Source organism: Felis catus, chromosome F2, assembly GCF_018350175.1.
Source record: "Felis catus isolate Fca126 chromosome F2, F.catus_Fca126_mat1.0, whole genome shotgun sequence".
NCBI lineage: Eukaryota > Metazoa > Chordata > Mammalia > Carnivora > Felidae > Felis > Felis catus.
The window spans coordinates 41,399,844-41,419,624 of NC_058385.1; the positions used below are offsets into that span (position 1 = coordinate 41,399,844).

Below are 19,781 nucleotides of genomic sequence, written 5' to 3' on the forward strand. Positions count from 1 at the left end.
AACTCACAAACCATGAGATCATAACCTGAGCCAAAGTTGGATGCTTAACTGATGGAGCCACCCAGGTGCCCCATCATGACTAAATTTCTAAAAAATGAAACATTTCTTCTGTTACAACATTTTCTTTTGGCAATTCCCAAATAAAAAATATGATACTTTTCAAGTTATTGAGACTCAGCATTAAGGGCTATATCTCTTACTGGGCTTTGTTTATATTTAGAGTCATATGCTGCCAATAATTTGATATAAAGCATATTTTAAAAATCTTCCTTAGAAGTTTTAAAGTATAGCTGTTCAGCTTTATGGCTTAAACCTATTTCTTCTTATTATTTTTATTTTTATTTTTTATTTTTTTAAAGTACTATACCCAACATGGGGTTTCAATTCACAGCCCCGGGATTGAGTCGCATGCTGTACTGACTGAGCCAGCCAGGTGCCCCTAAACATATTTCTTCTTAAAAACAGGAATGAACCAAACTTTATTATTACAAAAACAGTATATGTCTGTTATGGAAAATTAAAACCAGCAAAAACAAAATAATAACTTTACATTCCCACCACCTGGAGATCACTCGCCATTGTTTATACCTCGGTGTCTATACTTTTGGATCTTTTTCTATGTGAGTATGTATATGTGTATATAGTGTATTTGTGTATTTTTTTTGTCAGAATGAAATATATTACACATACTGTTTTATATGCTACTTTCTTTATTCAGCAGTCTACCTTTCCAATAACTTTTTTATTTTAAAGTAAACTCTATGCCCAACATGGGGCTTGAACTCACAACCCAGAGATCAAGAGTCATGTACTGTACCGACTGAACCCCTCCACTTCAATAACTTTTTTTTTTTTAAGTAGGGTCCACACCCAATGTGGGGCTTGAACTCAGGACCTTGAGATCAAGAGTCAGATGCTGTACTGACTAAACCATCCAGGCAGACACCCCTCAATAACTTTTTATCTTACCTCTTACCCATGTTGACCTCAGAATACCCCAAAAAGCTGGTTTGTCCAAACCAGCATTTAATCCAGGACCACATATTGCATCTGGTTGTTATGTTCTTTAATTCTTTTTTTCAAGATTTAAGAAAAAAAATGTTGATTTATTTTTGAGAAAAGAGAGAGAGCGGAGTGAGGGGGTGGCAGAGAGAGAGGGAGACAGAGGATCCAAAGTGGGTTCTGCACTGAGAGTGGAGAGACTGATGCAGGGCTCAAACTCATGAACCTGTGAGATCATGACTTGAGCCAGGGTCAGATGCTTAACCGACTGAGCCAGCCAGGTGCCCCTCCTTATTTCTCTTTAAATCTAACGTAATCCCTTTTTTCTGTTGAAGAGACCAAGTCAGTTATCCTACAGAATATCCCACCTTATGGATTTCTCTTGTTGCTTCCTGTGGTGTCATCTAGCTTTTCCCTCTATTCCTTGTGTTTCTATAACCTGGAAGTTATATCCAAAGGCTTGATGAGTTCAAGGTAAACAGTTCTAGATAGAATATATCATAGGTGGTATGTTTTTCATGTTCCATGATATTTAAAAGTTACAAGGTATTTACTTGGCCTGCCCCTAGTGAGTCTGAGATTGCTGCTTTGGGGAATGACAGTCAGATTTCTTCATTGAATAGTGTGACTGGAAAATAATCTGTGCCCTTTTCAATGTTAACCATTTACCTAAGGGTTGTAACTCTAGTTGATAATCTGCTGAAATTAGTAATTACATTAGGGTTTATTAAATTATATGTTTCTATTTTCATTAGCTAGATTCTTAATTATTCAAAAGGTAAAATTTTTCTTTATTAATGAAGGTTCTTTAGTTACCTTTAAATACAGTTACTATTAGAAAGTCAGGGGGCACCTGGGTGGCTCAATCAGTTAAGTGTCAGACTCTTGATTTCAGCTCAGATCATGATCTCAGCGGTCATAAGCCCTGGTTGGGCTCCACGCTGAGTGGCTCCGTGCTTAAGATTCTCTTTCTCTTGGGGCGCCTGGACGGTTGGGCAGCCGACTTTGGCTCAGGTCATGATCTCATGGTTTGTGAGTTCAAGCCCCATGTCGGGCTCTGTGTTGACAGCTCAGACCCTGGAGCCTGCTTCAGATTCTGTGTTTCCATCTCTCTCTGCCCCTCCCCTGCTTATGCTCTGTCTTTGTCTCTCTCTCTCTCAAAAATAAAAATAAAATAAAATAAACCTATAAAAAAAAAGATTCTATTAGAGTTCATTCTATTCAGAGTTCATTCTATTAGAGTTCATTGTTAGAAATTTAATAGCCCACTCAAAGTATTTTAGAACTCATAGACTAGGTCTAGAAAGTCTTGCTTTTTAGAATGAAATGTATTTAGTATAAAACTAGCATTATTTAAAATAATAAAAGGATTGTTTTCTTCATTATGTGATGTATTAGTTATTGCTGCATAAAAATCACCCTAAAACTTAACAGCTTAAAACAAACATTATGTCACAGTTTCTGGTGGTCAGGAATCCACAGTGGCTTAACTGGGTGGTTCTGGTTCAGGGCCTGTTATGAGGGTGCAGTCAAGAGTTGTTTAAGGGTATAAACATTTGAAGGTTTGACTGGCCTAGACCATCTACTTCCAGGCTCATTCATGTGACTTTTTACAAGAAACCTTGGTTCTTTAGCTGGTTGTTGGCCCGGGAGACTTTAATTTTTCAACACACAAGCCTCACCATAGGGCTGCTCACAGCTTGGCTGCTGGCTTTCTTTATAGTGAGTGATCCAAAAGAGTGTGGAGTGAGTGTGCCATAGTGGAAGCCAGATATCTTTTTTTTTTTTTAATGTTTATTTATTTTTGAGACAGAGAGAGACAGAACATTAACGGGGGAGTGTCAGAGAGAGAGGGAGACACAGAATTTGAAGCAGGCTCCAGGCTCTGAGCTGTCAGCACAGAGCCCGACGTGGGGCTCAAACTCACAGACTGTGAGATCATGACCTGAGCCGAAGTCAGAGGCTCAACCGACTGAGCCACCCAGGCGCCCCTCCAGATCTCTTTTAAAACTTAATTATCAGAAATGATAGGACTTTACTCTGCCATATTCTGTTGATCATGCAGACTAACTCCAGTGCATTATGGGAAGTAACTACACAGGGTGTTAATACTAGGAGGCAGGGACCATTGCAGACCATCTTGGAGACTGGCTACTACAGGCAGGGAACTTTTTGTTTTTTAAGTAGGCTCCACGCCCAGCACAGGGCTCAAACTCATGACCCTGAGATCGAGAGTCATATACTCTACGGACTGAGACAGCCAGGCACCCAGCAGTGAACTTTTAATATTCATTTTGTTTAATTTCTAGATCTATCTTTATCTTCATCAGAAATTTGAAGACGGGAATCCCAGGCAATTTTTCCTTGTAAAAATAATGGCATTAAAGACTCCTTGCCACATGTTTAAAGTTCATTTGTTTATTTTGAGAGAGAGATAGAGCGAGCAGGGGAGGGGCAGAGAGAGAATCCCAAGCAGGCTCTGTGCTCTCAGCGTGGACTGAACCACCCTGGTGCCCCCCAAATAAGAGTGTTTTAGAGCTCTTAGTGAGAATTGTAAGGAAATTGCCTTATTTAATGACACATTGTATCCTGGGTACCTAGAGCAGGAGTTAGGTAGACAATTTGTGATATATTCTGCTAAAATGTATCTTTTGGTAATTAAAATATTCTTAACAAGTAGCTTTTATTTGTTTTGCATTTCATTCATTTTTTATTGACATATATTTTATACTGGAAAATATATTTTAATGCTATGAAAGATAACTTGCTTTTTTTTTATTCAGCAGCTTTAGAGTTTATATATGAATACCTAGAAAAGTATAAAAAGGTATTAGTCATTCCATTATAGTATGATTATTCGTAGTGTTCTTAGTTGTATTTTGTGTTACTTGTTTCTTAACACCAGAAGGGAAAAGAAGTATTCTAAAACTAAAAAATGTAGGCATACTAGAAAATTTGAGGAAATTTTAGGAAACAGCACTGTATAGACAGTAGTGAGGGAAAACTCAGTGGCGAATGACTCCCTCTTAATAGACGTGATCACCAAAATAGGGTAACCAAAACCAGGCTTTACACATAAACAATATGGAAGAGTCCTACTGATCTTCTCATCTACAAATATATACCTGGGTATCACTTTCAGTAAAAACATATTTATATTTGAAGAACAAAGAAGAAATGTGTAGGATTAAGTGTACTACTGGGTGGTTCAGTCAGTTGAGTGTCCGACTTCGGCTCAGGTTATGATCTTGTGGTTTGTGGGTTCGAGCCCCACATCTGGCTCTGCGCTGACAGCTTAGAGTTTGGAGCCTGCTTTGGATTCTGTCTCCTTCTCTCTCTACCCCTCCCAACTCACGCTCTGTCGCTCTCAAAAATAAATAAACCTTAAAAAAAATGTATGTTAAAGTTAGTCTTTGGCCCCCAAAAAAGTAATTGTACATTGGTAATAATAAAGAGGTTAGGTGCAAGGAAATATCCATGACGTAGAGGTACAGCTAACGGAAAATAACGGTAACATATGCTGGTTCTGTTGTGATGGTATTGGTATACTCAGAATGCTCATGGAGGTATAAGCTTTTTAAATTTTAGGTGGTAGTCTTCCCCAAGAATTCCATTTTATCACAAGACAGTAATCCAGAAAAGGAGGGAAATAACATGAAAAATTAGAAAACCATCTAAATATAGGAGAATGGTTAGGTAAATTGTAATACATCAGTGCAAGGCAATATGCTGCCATTGGAAGTTATACTGTGTAAATGTTTTTCATCTTTCACACATTATACATTGACATACCAAACTGTTTTATATGTTATCCAACTCAGCATTTCTTGGACTTCAGTTCTGTATATTTAAAACTTAATTCTCATGGATTCCATGTACTGACATAAATAATTTGAATTCTGTAATGCTACTTACATATAAAACAAAACTAGGTAATGCTCCATATACTTAAAAGCGCTTATGCTACTATAAAACTGAAACCAATCGGGGTACCTGGGTGGCTCAGTCAGTTAAGCATCTGACTTCAGCTCAGGTCATGATCTCACAGTTTGTGGGTTCAAGCCCCACATCAGGCTCTGTGCTGACCGCTTGCTCACAGCTTGGAGCCTGCTTCAGATTCTGTGTCTCCTTGTCTCTCTGCCCCTCCCCCGCTCACACTTTGTCTCATTCTGTTTCTCAAAAATAAATAAATGTAAAAAAAATTTTTTTAAATAAAACTGAAACCAATCTATTAATGAAATAATGAGCCAGCAAAATATTAACTGAAAAGATAAATTTAACATAAAAGATATTTTGCTAAAACCAGATTTCTATTATCTGTATAAATATGGTACCATTCCAGCAGGTTCTTTTGAATATGGTAAACCTACACAGCTGGGTACTGTGAGATGACTCACTTCTCATCATGTTGCTCTCTTGTCTACTATGGAATCTTTTTTTACCATAGTGATCATGACATCGTTTTGTTTTTATTTGACAGTATATCATTTAGTATTACAGTCATCTCTCCCCCCCCCCCCCCGAATTAACTCAAGCCAATTGAAGTAATGCTATATTGCCAACTACATTGTTAACACAAACACGGAAGCGAGTACTGAAATCCAGATTAGGCTTATACCATGACGTGTCTAAAATGAAAATTCAAAGGGTGCTTGGCTGGATCAGTTGGTGGAACATGCGACTCTTAATCTCAGGGTCATGAGTTCAAGACCTACATTGGGTGTAGCGATTACTTTAAAAAAAGAAAGAAAATTGAAAATGAAACCAGGGCTTCCTGATTTCTGTGAATGTATCAATAGGCCTATGCATCCTAGGTGATTTAACGAGTTATTATTTTAAACTACTGGTTTGTGCTGCTCTAGACTCTGCCACTGGGGGAGAAAAAGTGGGTCTCATCTGATTTAGTCACTTACTTCCTACTATTAGCCTTCTGTTCCTCACAAGGACCAAACATGGTAAAGGCAAGAGAGAGTAGCTCAGGTGTTCAGCAAGGTAGCAGTGGGGAGGCTTGTGTAGGTGAAGAGGGTAACTGGCAGAGATCCTACTCAGTCTGTGTTGCAACAACTCCCCTTCTCCAGTGCAGAGTTTTAAAGATTTTCACTGTACTGATCTGTGATTTAGGCAGGGATAGTGAGTAAACCTTCAGAAAGGTGACTGCTGGGTCCAGCTTCCCAATTCTGGGCTGATGGAGTGGCTGATAGATATCCTCTCCCTCCTCCCCACGTCCTGCCTTATGACACGTGAATCTCTTATTTGTCTTTAGAGAGTTAACTTCCATAATTTCTCAGAGATAATATTATATGAGAATAGATGGTCTTTAAAATACATGATATTCAGTAAATGGTATTGGAATAATCATCTGGAAAAGAAATCTTGTTGCATCAATACTAAAGTAAATTCCAATGGATTAGAGTTAAAAGTAAATAGTGAAACCAATAATTACTATACAGAAACATTGGTTCATGTTTTAAAATTCTTTGTAAAAGATAAGATCTGAAACAATGTAAGTGTATGACAATAGAAATTGGTTATGTTAATAATAAATCTATACAATGATGTGTCCTGGCCATTAAATATTCTTGAACTGTATTTATTGATATATATGTTATGGAAAGATGCTCATTAGATATTAAGTGAAAAGTGGTCCATTACAGAATTATAAAAGAGCCAAGATCTAATACCGTTTACTAAGCTGTAGATATACTGCTAAGTTAATATTTACAGCTTTTATTTTGATCTTCATGTATGATCCTGTTTTTTTCATATATATGTATTCAATCACATATATATTCATAGACAAGTTTTCTTATAATACTTTTTAACTGTTTTACTGAGGTATAACTGTCATAAAATGTACATATTTAAAGTATACAGTTTGATCAGTTCAGGCATTTAGACACACTCTTGAACCCATCAATAAAATCAATGTAATAAACATACCTATCACCTCCAAAAGTTTCTTTGAGCCTCCCTGTAATGCTTCCTTCTTTCTTCTTCTTACCTCACCTCTACTAACTGTTCCATTGTCCCCAGAAAACCAGGAATCTGCTTTCTGTCACTATAGTTTTCATTCTATAGAATTTTAAATTTATTTTTATTATTTTAGAGAGAGAGCGAGAGTGGGGGAGAGGGGCATAGAGAGAGAGGGAATCCCAAACAGGCTCCACACTCAGCATGGAGCCCAACGTGGGGCTCAATCTCATGACCCTGGGATCAATCTTAGCCGAAATGAAGAGTCAGACACTCACCTAACTGAGCCATCCAGGCACCCCTCATTTTCCAGAATTTTACTTAATAAAGTCATATAGCATATACTTTTTGGTCTTTTTTTTTTTTTTTAACTCAGCATAATTATTTTGAGACTCATGTATATTGGGCATATCAATAGTTCATTCCTTTTCATTGCTAAGAAGTATCCTATATCACAGTTTGATGGAACTAACTTACATGCAAATACATTCACCTCTATTATTTAGGAGAATTAATACAACAATTTTCACAAAAATTTTAAAGCAGTAGCACCTTTGTTTCTGTGTAGAAAAAAAACATTGAGCGTGAGTCCTAAATTTGGTGATTGTCGGAAAGGTAATTCTCTTGAGGTGTGAGGATATGCCCAGGAGACAACATGCTCTAGCGCAGATTGAGAAGAAACCTAGGAAGAGCCTGGAAAGACATTCTGTATTCGGCATTTAAGGGTTTCTGGATATATCACGTGAAGGATTACTGTAATGGTAATTCCTGGGAACTGCTGATTGAAAAGATTATTAAACTAGATATCAGAAGATGCATTGTAATCCCAGTTGTGCCAGCTGTATGACATTGATTAAGTCACATCACCTCTCTGAACTTCATATTCTTTACATAAGGGAGGATAAGAACCTTGGGCCTGTCAGGCCTGCTAATTATGTAATGCAGATTGTATTCTAGAGAAGAGTAGCCATCTATCTCATTAAGGGAAGAGAGGGTAGGAGCTGAAATCTAGTGTCCTCTACGACAAGTTGTGTGCCTTAACATGAGGCGTATCTGCTCAGAGCAGAAAGCCTTTTTCAGATTTTCACAGTTGCCCATCTATTCACCAAGCAGTGTACAACCACACTGAGTCTTCCTAGGGAGGAAAGGGGGGTTGAATGAGATGCTTAATTTGCTCCAGGTGCTGTATAGACTGTAGTGGCTCTGTCTATGTCTACCTCACAAGATTGTTACAGAGAACAATGAGATGTGTGTGAAAGTACTTTGAAAAGTACAATGTTACATAAATATAATGTCTTGATATTTTGCTCTTCATCTGTGGTTTACTTTAGGGTAGATACAACAAGAATTGAATACTCCATTCCTTTAAGAGAAAACTGGGCACTGCCATACTTTGCATGCCAAATTGCTGCACTTACAGGCTATTTAAAAAGCAACCTAAATACTTACGGAGAGGTAAGATACAAACTTATTTGTCACAGTTAATTTTGATGTATTGCAAATGTATATAATTTTAAAGTTAGTCATATTAACAGGTCAGTGATATTCAGTGAAGCCTAATTACTACATAATAAAGGATATATTTACAGAGTCTTACTATAACATTATTAGTCTAGTCAGATTGACGGGTAAATTATTATTTTTTTAAAGTTTATTTATTTATTTTGAGAGAGGCAGAGACCGTGCCAAGTGAGGGAGGGGCAGAGAGACGGAGAGTGAGAATCCCAAGCAGGCTTTGTGCTGCCAGCGCAGAGGCCCACATGGGGCTTGAACTCACGAAACCATGAGGTCATGACCTGAGCCAAAACCAACAGTCAGATGCTTAACCAACTGAACCACCTAGGTGCCCCTGATGGGTAAATTATTTTTAAGAGAAAGGAGATGTTGTATCGTTTCAGTGCAGTTACTTGGCAAATAAGTGAAGAGTTTATTATTTTGAAAATTAATCTCTCATTATTTTACCATTTCTTTTCTGTAATATTGATAGCTTTTAGTCATTGCAAGTTAAGAAAATATTAATGAAGATGTATAGAGTGACTACAAATGGCAGCAGTGTTATCTTTTATGGTAGCACCGCATATTTTCTGTTTTTCTGGCAACCACTGCTCTAATTTTTTATCACAATGATTTTGTTATTTTGAAAGGTTATACAAGTGGAATTATATAGTATGTTATCCTTCAAGATTGGCTTTTTTTCTTTTTTTTTTAAATGTTTATTTTTGAGAGAGAGAGAGGGAGAAAGAGAATGAGCAGGGGAAGGGCAGAGAGAGAGGAAGAGAGAGAATCCCAAGCAGTCTCTGTACTGTCAGCACAAAGCCTGACATGGGGATCCATCTCACCAGCTGTGAGATCATGACCTGAGCCGAAATGAAGAGTCGGAAGCTTAACTGACTGAGCCACTCACGTGCCCCAAGATTGGCTTTTTTCATTTAGCCTAATGCCCTTGACATCCACCTAAGTTATTGCATTGTGTCAATAGTTTACTTATTTTCATTGCTGAGTAGTATTGGAATAGGATGTGTATTTTAATCACATATTTGGTAGTTTGCTTCCCATTCTTGAGTCTAGATCTTGTGATCCCTGTTGCATCAGGCTGTCCAAGCTCAGATCTTTGTGCAGTTATTTGGAGCTATGTAGACATATCTGTGGTTGATTACTAAAATACATTTAATGTGTCAAGTAATATGTGTAAAATAGTTAACAATAAAGGCATAGTTGAAAATGAAGTGAGCAGGGTAAAGGATAGACAAAAGTGCATAGAATTTTGAAAATGTTCAGAGAAAGGAAAAACAGCTAATTGTGCAGATTGTGTTTGACATATATTTTTTAAAAATCTTTTTTTTAAGTGTTTGTTTATGTTTAAGAGAGAGAGCGTGCATGAGCAGGGAGAGGCAGAGAGAGGGAGACAGAGGATCTGAAGCAGGCTCCACACTGACAGCGGAGAGCCCGATGTGGGGCTCTGAACTCATGAACTGTGAGATCATGACCTGAGCTGAAGTTGGAGGCTTAACTGACCGAGCCACTCAGGCACCCCCCCCCCCCCGCCCATATATTTCTATCTTATTTCACACTGTATATCCTTTAAAGTAGTTTGAGGGTAAACCCGTGGCATGAGTAATTTGCTTCATTGTACTGTAGCTTTTTCCTAACATCCTTGAAGTAATCTCCATATGCCCAGTAGGTTAGTTAGGCCGGATCTAGACCTGATTTCTGGTACTGTTTTCTCAGGGGATGATGGTTTCAGGTCTGGTTATTAGAGTTCTGGTTGTTCCATGTTAGAAGTTTCCAGAACACTTTCTCTTAAAGCTATGGTGATATGAAGAACAGAAGCTTATGTGTTCTATCAGTGCTAAGCTCTCTAGGCCTTGCAGTTGGTATTCTTTGACCAACTGATAGAATTTTTCCATCTCTTACACTTTGTTTTCTGGTCTTAATCTTATTCAGGGTGCTGGAAAATCTTTATATGTGCTGACGGCCTGAAGTATTTCTCATTTTGGAATCTATTATTTTTTAATTTTTAAAAAGTGTGTGGTTTTTTTTTTTGTTTCTTTTTTTGTTTTTTTTTTGTTTTTTTTTTAGAGAGAGAGAGAGAGAGAGCGTGAGCAGGGGAGGGGCAGAGAGAGACAAAGAATCTGAAGCAAGCACTAGGCTCCAAGCTGTCAGCACAGAGCCTGATGCGGGGCTCGAACTCACGAACTGTGAGATCATGACCTGAGCCAAAGTTGAATGCTAAGCCAACTGAGCCACCTAGGCACCCTGGAAGACTTAGTTTTAGAAGAGAGCATGGCTATTAGGTTTCTTGACTAGACTAGACCCTTATTGCCTTTCTCCTTTGCTATTCTTATCAGAACAAAGGCATGTGATACCATAGCTGATGGAGGAATTGGCAATAAAAATACAGATCCCTGGAGGAAGTAGAGGTTGTTAGAAATATGCTAAGGAACAATGGATTTGTCAGACTTGGGTTTCTCACTAAGGGATCACTTGGGAGATAACATTTGGAAAGACAGAATTGATTTTAGCCAGGCAAGGACAAGAAGTCCTTGTGTTTAGTATGTTAGCAGAGGAAAAAAGAATTTTATATGATTGACAGTACAAGCATTGGGGAAAGGCAAGGGCACACATTTGCTGAGAAGTAATGAAAAAAGAGCAGTGGGCTTTTTTCCTTGGACTGTGGAATAGGCTGAGACATAAACAGACTGTTTAAATGGAAACTCTTAGGGAAGTTTGGAAGTGAACATGTTTTTTAGAGTGAATGGAGTTACTTTCACAATACAAAAGCCCATCGCCACGTCTAGCAAAAACCACCGTTGTCTTATATTTATTACTTTACCTCTTGTGATAAAAGAAAAATGTACTGACTTTTTTCCCTTTGTCTTCCTGAAATTCTCAATATGGTTTTGAACTTTGAGGATTTATTTATCTCTGTGTTTTATTTAAGATCTTATTGTTTATGTAAGGATTTAATAATAATTATGTGACTTAAAAACAAAATTTCTAGAATTATATAGCTTAAAGTTGAACCAGTAACAGGGCTGCAACTTTGAGGTAACATCCTCATGGATTTTTATAGTAATGAAGCTACTGTTATTTAGTTTCTTTCTTTTGTTTTCCCTAGAGGTTTTGCTACTTGTTGATGAGTGCTTCAACTTACACGTTTATGATGATGTGGGAGTACAGCCACTATCTCTTATTTCTTCAAGCAATATCTCTATTCTTGCTAGATAGTTTTTCACTGGAGCAAAGTGAGAAGGTACTTTGAATTTTAAAATTGTGGTTTTAAATCCGGAGAATAAATATTTTTATAGTGTCGTATCTTTAGGTAATTTGGCTTCTAAGCTTTATTTTGAAATTTTTGTTGTTTGGGTTTTGTTTGTTTTGTTTTGGGGGGCAGCGGTGGGATTATTTTGAAATGTTTTAATAGGCTCTGACTTCACACTTGTACTCAAAAGATTGTTAAACTCATTCTCCCAGCCATTTAAGAAGGACTTAGAAATTCCCTTCAAGACAGCCTACTTACCCAAAGTCACCATGTGCTTTTGCTCTTTTGAGCCATTTCTCCTTCCCTTTCTATTTCTTTAAACAAACAAACAAAAAAAAGTGAAATATAGAATAGACACAAAAGAGTGTATATACGCTGTGTAAATATACTATATGGAATGAAACATGACTGTTTGACCATCCAGGCCAAGAAATAGAGCATTTGAATACCCAGAAGTCCCGCTTTTAACTGCTTCCAGTCACATCTTGCTCCCTCCCCAACAGAGGTTCACTGTCCTGAGTTTTGTTAATCCTTTCCTCCTGTTTCCCTGTGGTTTTTACCACCCATCTATATATTCCTTAAAACATGCTGAAAATAATGTATTGTTTACTTTTGTCTGATTTGCTTTTGAGATTCATCCTTGATGATGTACAGACCTACATTTCTTTCATGTTTATGTATTTACACATTCTATTGTTGATGAATATTTCAGGTTTTTTTCCAGTTTATTGTCCATATGACCAATGCTGCTATAAGCATTCTTACCTGGGACATAAGTGTAAGATTTTTCTAGAGTATACACTTCATAGTGGAATTACAAGTCAAAGGATATATGCATATTCAACCTAACCACATACCAAGCCTTTGTCCAGAATGGTTCTATCAGTTTATATAACTGCCTACAGTGGTTAAAGGTTCCCATCAGTATTTGGTTCCTTTTTTTATCTTTATCTTTTTCACTCTTTTCTTACCTTTTATTTATAAACATTTATTAAGTATTTAATATGTTGTCCAAGCCAGAAACTCGTGGGTCTTCTTGCTCTTTCTTTTCTTCATCCTATATATTTAGGTGATCCAGAATCCTGATGACTATCAACATTTAGGTTAATTGAATTGAGGGTGTTTAACATAAAGAGTCATTAATCAAATACAATGCCATTATCTTATTAATTGAAAGGGTAGTAAGAACCCAAAAGCATCATACAGGAAGCAACTGCAGGAAGCAGTTACCACCACTAGAGTTGAGGGAGCAAAGGAGAGAAATTGGAGTTTTTAAAACTTCAAAACTTAGAAGAGGAGCCCCTGTGGAGCTGAAACTCAGGCTTCTAAGGAGGGGCTGCCTCCCAGCTTTGCTGGAGTCTCTGAACTGGAGAAATGGAACCCAGACTTCTGAGAATGGGGGCTCTGTCCAGCTGGCCCTGGGGTCTCTGGGGCAAGAGAATGTGTTAACGCTGGTCTGTCGAGTGTTGGAGAAGCTGCACATGCATTTAGCTGCTTTAGCTGGAAGGAATTGCTCTAGTGGAGTGAAGAAGTATTGCTGATATGATACAGGAACTGCAAAGCAGACAGGAAGCCACAAGCTCCTCCCTTCTTCTTCGGCCTTATTATTTCTCTCTAGCATTTCATATTGGCAGAGTTTAATAGGGAGCCAACTGGAAAAGCAGAGACATAGAAAGCAGAGTCCTCAACCCCAGCATTACAAGACAGTGGGTAGAGGGATAGGTTTGGAGCTAAGAGACAGTCACTCAATAACTAGCACACATCTCCAGAACCAGCATCCAAAATCAGGAAGTAGAATTTTTTTAGCACCTGGAAGATCCCATTGTGCCTTCTCCCAGTCAATGTTTCAGCCTTCCTACAGTGAGGTATTTCTTTTTCTTAATGGCTCTGGCCTTCTAAGAGGCCAGATATTTTTTTTCTGTTTTTCTTTTTCTTTCTCTTTTTCTTTTTCATTTTCTTTTCTTTTCTTTTCCCTTTAATACTCTGTCTTTTGATTTCCTCCCCTAACTAATGTCAATATTTTGTCTTAGTTTTCCCTTTCCAAAAGGAATTAATCTTATGGTAGAGAAAATTACTATATTATTGAATTTTAGAAAAGAAATTTTTTTTTTTTTTTTTTTTTAGAAAAGAAATCTTCTAAGACAAACAACTTTCTTGGGAGATCTTCTATTAGGATATTGAATTTGACTTTCTTATGCTCACTTAAATGGACCAAATCTAAAAATACTGGTCTCTGGTGCTACATTTCATGGCAATGTTTTTACTAGGTGGTGTTTGGGAACTGCTGCTAAAGATTATAATTTTTGATGTATGCAGTTTGATGATGTATAGATGGATTTTAATAACAGGGCAAGCAAGCCAAGTAAAATTAAATCAGAGCCTAGGACTAAGATTTTTTTCAGTCTGATTTAGATGTCCTTGGTTTTAAAGCTTTTTACTTTGCTTATAAGAGTTATTTCTAAGAAAATAAGAAATTCATTTCATACCATAACATTAAAAATACAGATTAAACATTTGTATAATATATCCTAAATTATAGTAGAGCATTTACTTTATAATTGGATTATAATATAATTGGATACTAATAATTATAATCTACTCTAAACAAAACCAATGAAAAGATGTACAGTAAGATTCATTTTATTCTCATTCATCTTATTTTGTTTCAACAGGTTCATGAAGTTTATAAAATCTATATATTTTCTCTCTTTCTGGGATATTTACTGCAGTTTGAGAATTCAGCTTTATTGGTGTCTCCTCTATTAAGTTTAGTAGTAGCCTTAATGCTTGCTAAGTGCCTTCAGGTAATAAGAATTGCCTTTTTATCATTCTTGTGGTAAATTTTTTAATTGTTCATTTTTCATGCCTCACTTCTTTGTTCATGGTTGTTTTCCCCACAGCTGAATGTGAAAAAAGGAACTTTTATAGCCAAAATAATGAAAGTGATTAATTTTTACTTGGTGTGTACTCTGACAGTGACACTGAATATTATAATGAAGGTAAATAACTCTGGGTCTGAAATTCATGTAGAAGAGCAAGTTGAATAATGAAAGTACGGGGCTAAATTTTAATAAGCATGATAACATAGCATGGTAATAAAGTTTTTACAGTAAAATTACAAGTTGAACAATGATCATTCTTTCATGAGAATATAGGATTCTGATTCTTTTCTAGATACGCTTAAAAGATACACCTTATTTTCCATTTCATTTAAAATATTAAGTAATATATGGAGTAAATTGAGATGAGTAAAAGTGTTCAAAAGAGTATGTCAAGTCTCCTTGCTTCATAGTTATAGCATGTATTATTTAATTCCTTTTTAATTCATATTTTTTGTTTTATAGTCTTGCTGTGTTTTCAATTTCTAGACAGAAACATATTGCTGTGAGCATAGCTAATAGTTCTTTGTTGTAACTAGTGTTTTTTACTTCCAGATGTTTGTCCCACACAAAGAAAATGGGCACATGCTGAAATTCCTTGAAGTAAAATTTGGATTAAATATGACTAAGTAAGTTTTATTAATTTTTTTAAGTTTATTTATTTTGAGAGGGAGAGAGTGCATGCACAAGTCAGGAAGGGGCAGAGAGGAAGAGAGAATCCCAGGCAGGCTTGGTGCCATTAGCACAGACACTGACACAGGGCTCAAACCCACAAATTGTGAGTACATGACCTGAGCCGAAACTAGGAATTTCGGCTGAAATTGACTGAGCCACTCAGGCACCCCAGTAAGTTTTAGATTATATAAAAATTTATCTAGGGGCTCCTGGGTGGCTCAGTTGGTTAAGCATGTGACTTTGGCTCAGGTCATGATCTCCTGACTCTTGAGTACAAGCCCCGTATCAGGCTCTGTGCTGACAGCTCAGAGCCTGAGCCTGCTTCAGATTCTGTGTCTCCCTGTGTCTTTCTTCACCCCCCCCCCACCGCCCCCCATGCACGTGTGCTCTCTCTCCTTCTCTCTCTCTTTCTCAAAAATAAACATTAAAAAAATTTTTTTAAAAATTTGTCTAACTCTATACCACTTAGAAAATATAGAGCAAAAATAATCCAAGGGGTGGTAGACACTTAATTACATACCACTTAGAAAATAAATAATTTGGAAAATTACAATATCTAGGAGAAATGTATTAATATTTTTTCTCATTAAAAAAATCTCATTTAGGGGCACCTGGGTGACTCAGTTAAGTGTCTGATTTCAGATCAGGTCACGATCTCACGGTTTGTGAGTTCAAGCCCCACGTCAGGCTCTGTGCTGACAGCTCAGAGCCTGGAGTCTGCTTTGGATTCTGTGTCTCCCTCTCTGTCTCTGCCCCTCCCCTGCTCATGCTCTGTCTCTCTCTGTGTCAAAAATAAATAAAAACATCAAAAAAAAATCTCATTTAGGTGTTTTATAAATTAGATGTACTTAAACCCTAATAGTGTGACAGCGTTTGAGAGTATTTTTTCTCTTAATGCAGAACAATGATACAGTCTAAAGTCAGAATAAATTAAAGATATAAAATAAATAAAGAACCAATGTAATTTAAAAATTTTTTTTTAAATGTTTATTTTTGAGAGAGAGCGAGCGAAAGAGAGTGAGAGAGAGAGAGACAGCATGAGTGGGGGAGGGGCAGAGAGAGAGAGGGAGACACAGAATCTGAAACAGGCTCCAGGCTCTGAGCTGCGGGGCTTGAACTCAGGAACAGCGAGATCATGACCTAGACTGAAGTCAGACACTTAACCGACTGAGCCATCCAGAACCCCCAAGAACCAATGTAATTGTAACCACTAAAAATGTTTGCATCAAAAAGAGGTGGGCAGTAAGATACTTATTTCATAGCAAAGAAATGAGATCATAATAGTGGATTAGATCAGAAGCTGACTTTTAAATTCAAGAATAATGTACCTTTTGTTTGTTAAATGCATTTTTTAAATCTAAAGTGAAATAAATGACTTATGCACTGATGGAGTCCACTTGCATAACAGAAAAAATATTTACACATTTTTCTAGTTCTTCTAATATACCTTAGAACCTTATAATTCACTGTGATTACATGGGATTTCAGATGCTGTGCATGGAATTTCATGTGTGTTATATCACAGTTAATAAAGCTTTTGACATGGTTTAAACACTTCAGAAATCTTCTGAAGTTTGTTAAGTCAGGTATGGATATCTACTGAGGTAAAATCCTGTAAGAGGCCATATGCTCCGTAAGGGCAGGGATCATGTCTTTTTCAGGGATATTTATAGGCCTGACACTTAGCAGGCAATTAGGAAAAATTGGTTATAGATCTCCATAATTGACTAGCCTTTCCCCTGACTTTTTCTTTAACCTTGGAAAACTCTAGAGTTCACAAATAGGATTAAGGGCTGCTTTTGTCTAGCATTTCTTAGTTGGTGTTATGTAGTGCCCCTTTCTTCAGCATGTCAGGTACTAGATTTGTTTCACTGGGTAATATAATAGGTATTTTAAGAGTAAGGTAGTGTCTCTGTCCTTAAGAATATTGACATCTCACTTGGTAGTTTTTGTACAGTTAATAACATGGGTGGTATAAATAGTAAATGCCTTACACTCACATGTGCCAACTGGGTATTAGGATTTGTAGTTCACCAGAATGTCAGGAAACATTTCTTTTTTTTTTTAAATATATATTTTTTAATTTTATTTTTTTTAATTTACGTCCAAATTAGCGTATAGTGCAACAATGATTTCGGGAGTAGATTCCTTAATGCCCGTTACCCATTTAGCCCATCCCCCTTCCCACAACCCCTCCAGTAACCCTCTGTTTGTTCTCTATATTTATGAGTCTCATCTGTTTTATCCCCCTCCCTGTTTTTATATTATTTTTGTTTCCCTTCCCTTATGTTCATCTGTTTTGTCTCTTAAAGTCCTCATATGAGTAAAGTCATATGATACTTGCCTTTCTCTGACTAATTTTGCTTCGCTTAATACCTTTTAGTTCCATCCATGTAGTTGCAAATGGCAAGATTTCATTCTTTTTAATTGCCAGGTAATACTTCCTTGTATGTATAAACCACATCTTCTTTATCCATTCATCCATCGATGGACATTTGGGCTCTTTCCATACTTTGGCTATTGTTGATAGTGCTGCTATAAACATGGGGGTGCATGTATCCCTTCGAAACAGCATACCTGTATGCCTTGGATAAATACCTAGTAGTGCAACTCCTGGGTCGTAGGGTAGTTCTATTTGTAATTTTTTGAGGAACCTAGATACTGTTTTCCAGAGTGGCTGCACCAGTTTGCATTCCCACCAGCAGTGCAAAAGAGATGCTCTTTCTCCACATCCAACATCTGTTGTTGCCTGAGTTGTTAATGTTAGCCATTCTGACAGGTGTAAGGTGGTATCTCATTGTGATTTTAATTTGTATTTCCCTGATGATGAGCGATGTTGAGGATTTTTTCGTGTGTTGGTTGGCCATCTGGATATCTTCTTTGAGGAAGTGTCTATTCATGTCTTTTGCCCATTTCTTCACTAGCTTATTTGTTTTTTGGGTGTTGAGTTTGATAATTTCTTTATAGATTTTGGATACTAACCCTTTATCTGATATGTCGTTTGCAAATATCTTCTCCCATTCCATCAGTTGCCTTTTAGTTTTGTTGATTGTTTCCTTCGCTGTGCAGAAGCTTTTTATTTTGATGAGGTTCCAATAGTTCATTTTTGCTTTTGTTTCCCTTGCCTCTGGAGACATGCTGAGTAAGACGTTGCTGCGGCCAAGATCAAAGAGGTTTTGAGGAAACATTTCTGTTGAGACAGATTTTCAAGAACCAGTAATGAAATGTTAATAAATATTGGATGTGCACGATACTAGGCCAGGTATTCTGAGCTATTAAAAAATGACTATAATCTTAAACTAGCAAATTGTATTAAGTGCTATAATAGAAGGATAAGTAAAGTGCCATGGGAATATGGGGAAGGAAAGATTGAGACTGGGTGACATGGAAGAATATTCATGAGATTGAAATTTGAATTGGATCTTACAGAATTAGTACCTTTAATAGGCAGATAAAAAAGACATGAATTCATCATACAATCATATATACAAGACAGTTGGATAGCAGCCTCTTTGATACAGTTGTATTGCTGCTTGACACATTGTGAAACTTTGACCTTTAATTCTAAACCCAGTGATTTGTGAAGCAGGCATTCTCAGGCCACCCATGAGCTCTCCCGAAGATCACTCCATCTCTTAGCTCCTTTCCCAGGGTTAGGATTAAGGATAAAATGGTGGTTGGAGATGGGTCAGATGTTGAGAATGCAGATAAAACTATATATAAGCAGGAGCCTTGTTAATCATATTTAGCTTAGAGTCAAAAGAAGTTTATCTTGATTCTTATAGCTTGAAATGTTTATGTGTTAAGTCTTATGACTTCTGTCGTAATAATTAGGTTACTCTCTTAAAATGAGTCCTGTGGGGCACCTGGGTGACTTAGTGGGTTAAGCATCCAGCTCTTGATTTCAGCTCAGGTCATGATCTCATGGTTCATGAGTTTGAGCTCCATGTCCAATTCTGAGCTGACAGCATGGAGCCTGCTTGGGATTCTCTGTCTCCCTGTCTCTCTGTCCCTCCCCGACGCACTCGTGTGCATGCTCTCTCTCTCAAAAATAAATAAACTTAAATATTTTTCAAAATGGGTCCTAGTTGAATTACATTTATCCATATAAAACAGGACTGTCCAATAATATAATGTGAGTCACATATGTAATTTTCTAGGAGCCACATTAAAAAAAGTAAAAAGAGGGGCACGTGGGTGGCTCAGTCGGTTGGGCGTCCGACTTCGGCTCAGGTCATGATCTCACGGTCCATGCGTTTGAGCCCCGTGTCGGGCTCTGTGCTGACGGCTCAGAGCCTGGAGCCTATTTCAGATTCTGTGTCTCCCTCTCTTTCTGACCTTCCCCCGTTCATGCTCTGTCTCTCTCTGTCTCAAAAATGAATAAACGTTAAAAAAAAAAAAATTAAAGTAAAAAGAGGGGTACTGGGTGGCTCAGTTGGTTAAGCATCCAACTTCAGCTCAGGTCATGATCTCACAGTTTGTGAGTTCGAGTC

At 37.3% G+C, this 19,781-nt stretch overlaps 1 protein-coding gene across 8 annotated transcripts in view; it reads left to right on the top strand.

Moving 5' to 3' along the window:
• The window catches only part of DPY19L4 (dpy-19 like 4), a 68,909-nt gene that overhangs the window by 18,374 nt on the left and 30,754 nt on the right, over positions 1 to 19,781 (top strand). For all 8 annotated transcript variants that reach the window (XM_023248143.2, XM_023248144.2, XM_023248145.2 and 5 more), the window contains 5 exons: positions 8,304 to 8,427; positions 11,591 to 11,725; positions 14,407 to 14,538; positions 14,635 to 14,733; positions 15,169 to 15,242. In XM_023248143.2, coding sequence (XP_023103911.2) covers positions 8,304 to 8,427; positions 11,591 to 11,725; positions 14,407 to 14,538; positions 14,635 to 14,733; positions 15,169 to 15,242 — 564 coding nt within the window. The remainder of the gene's footprint in view (positions 1 to 8,303; positions 8,428 to 11,590; positions 11,726 to 14,406; positions 14,539 to 14,634; positions 14,734 to 15,168; positions 15,243 to 19,781) is intronic.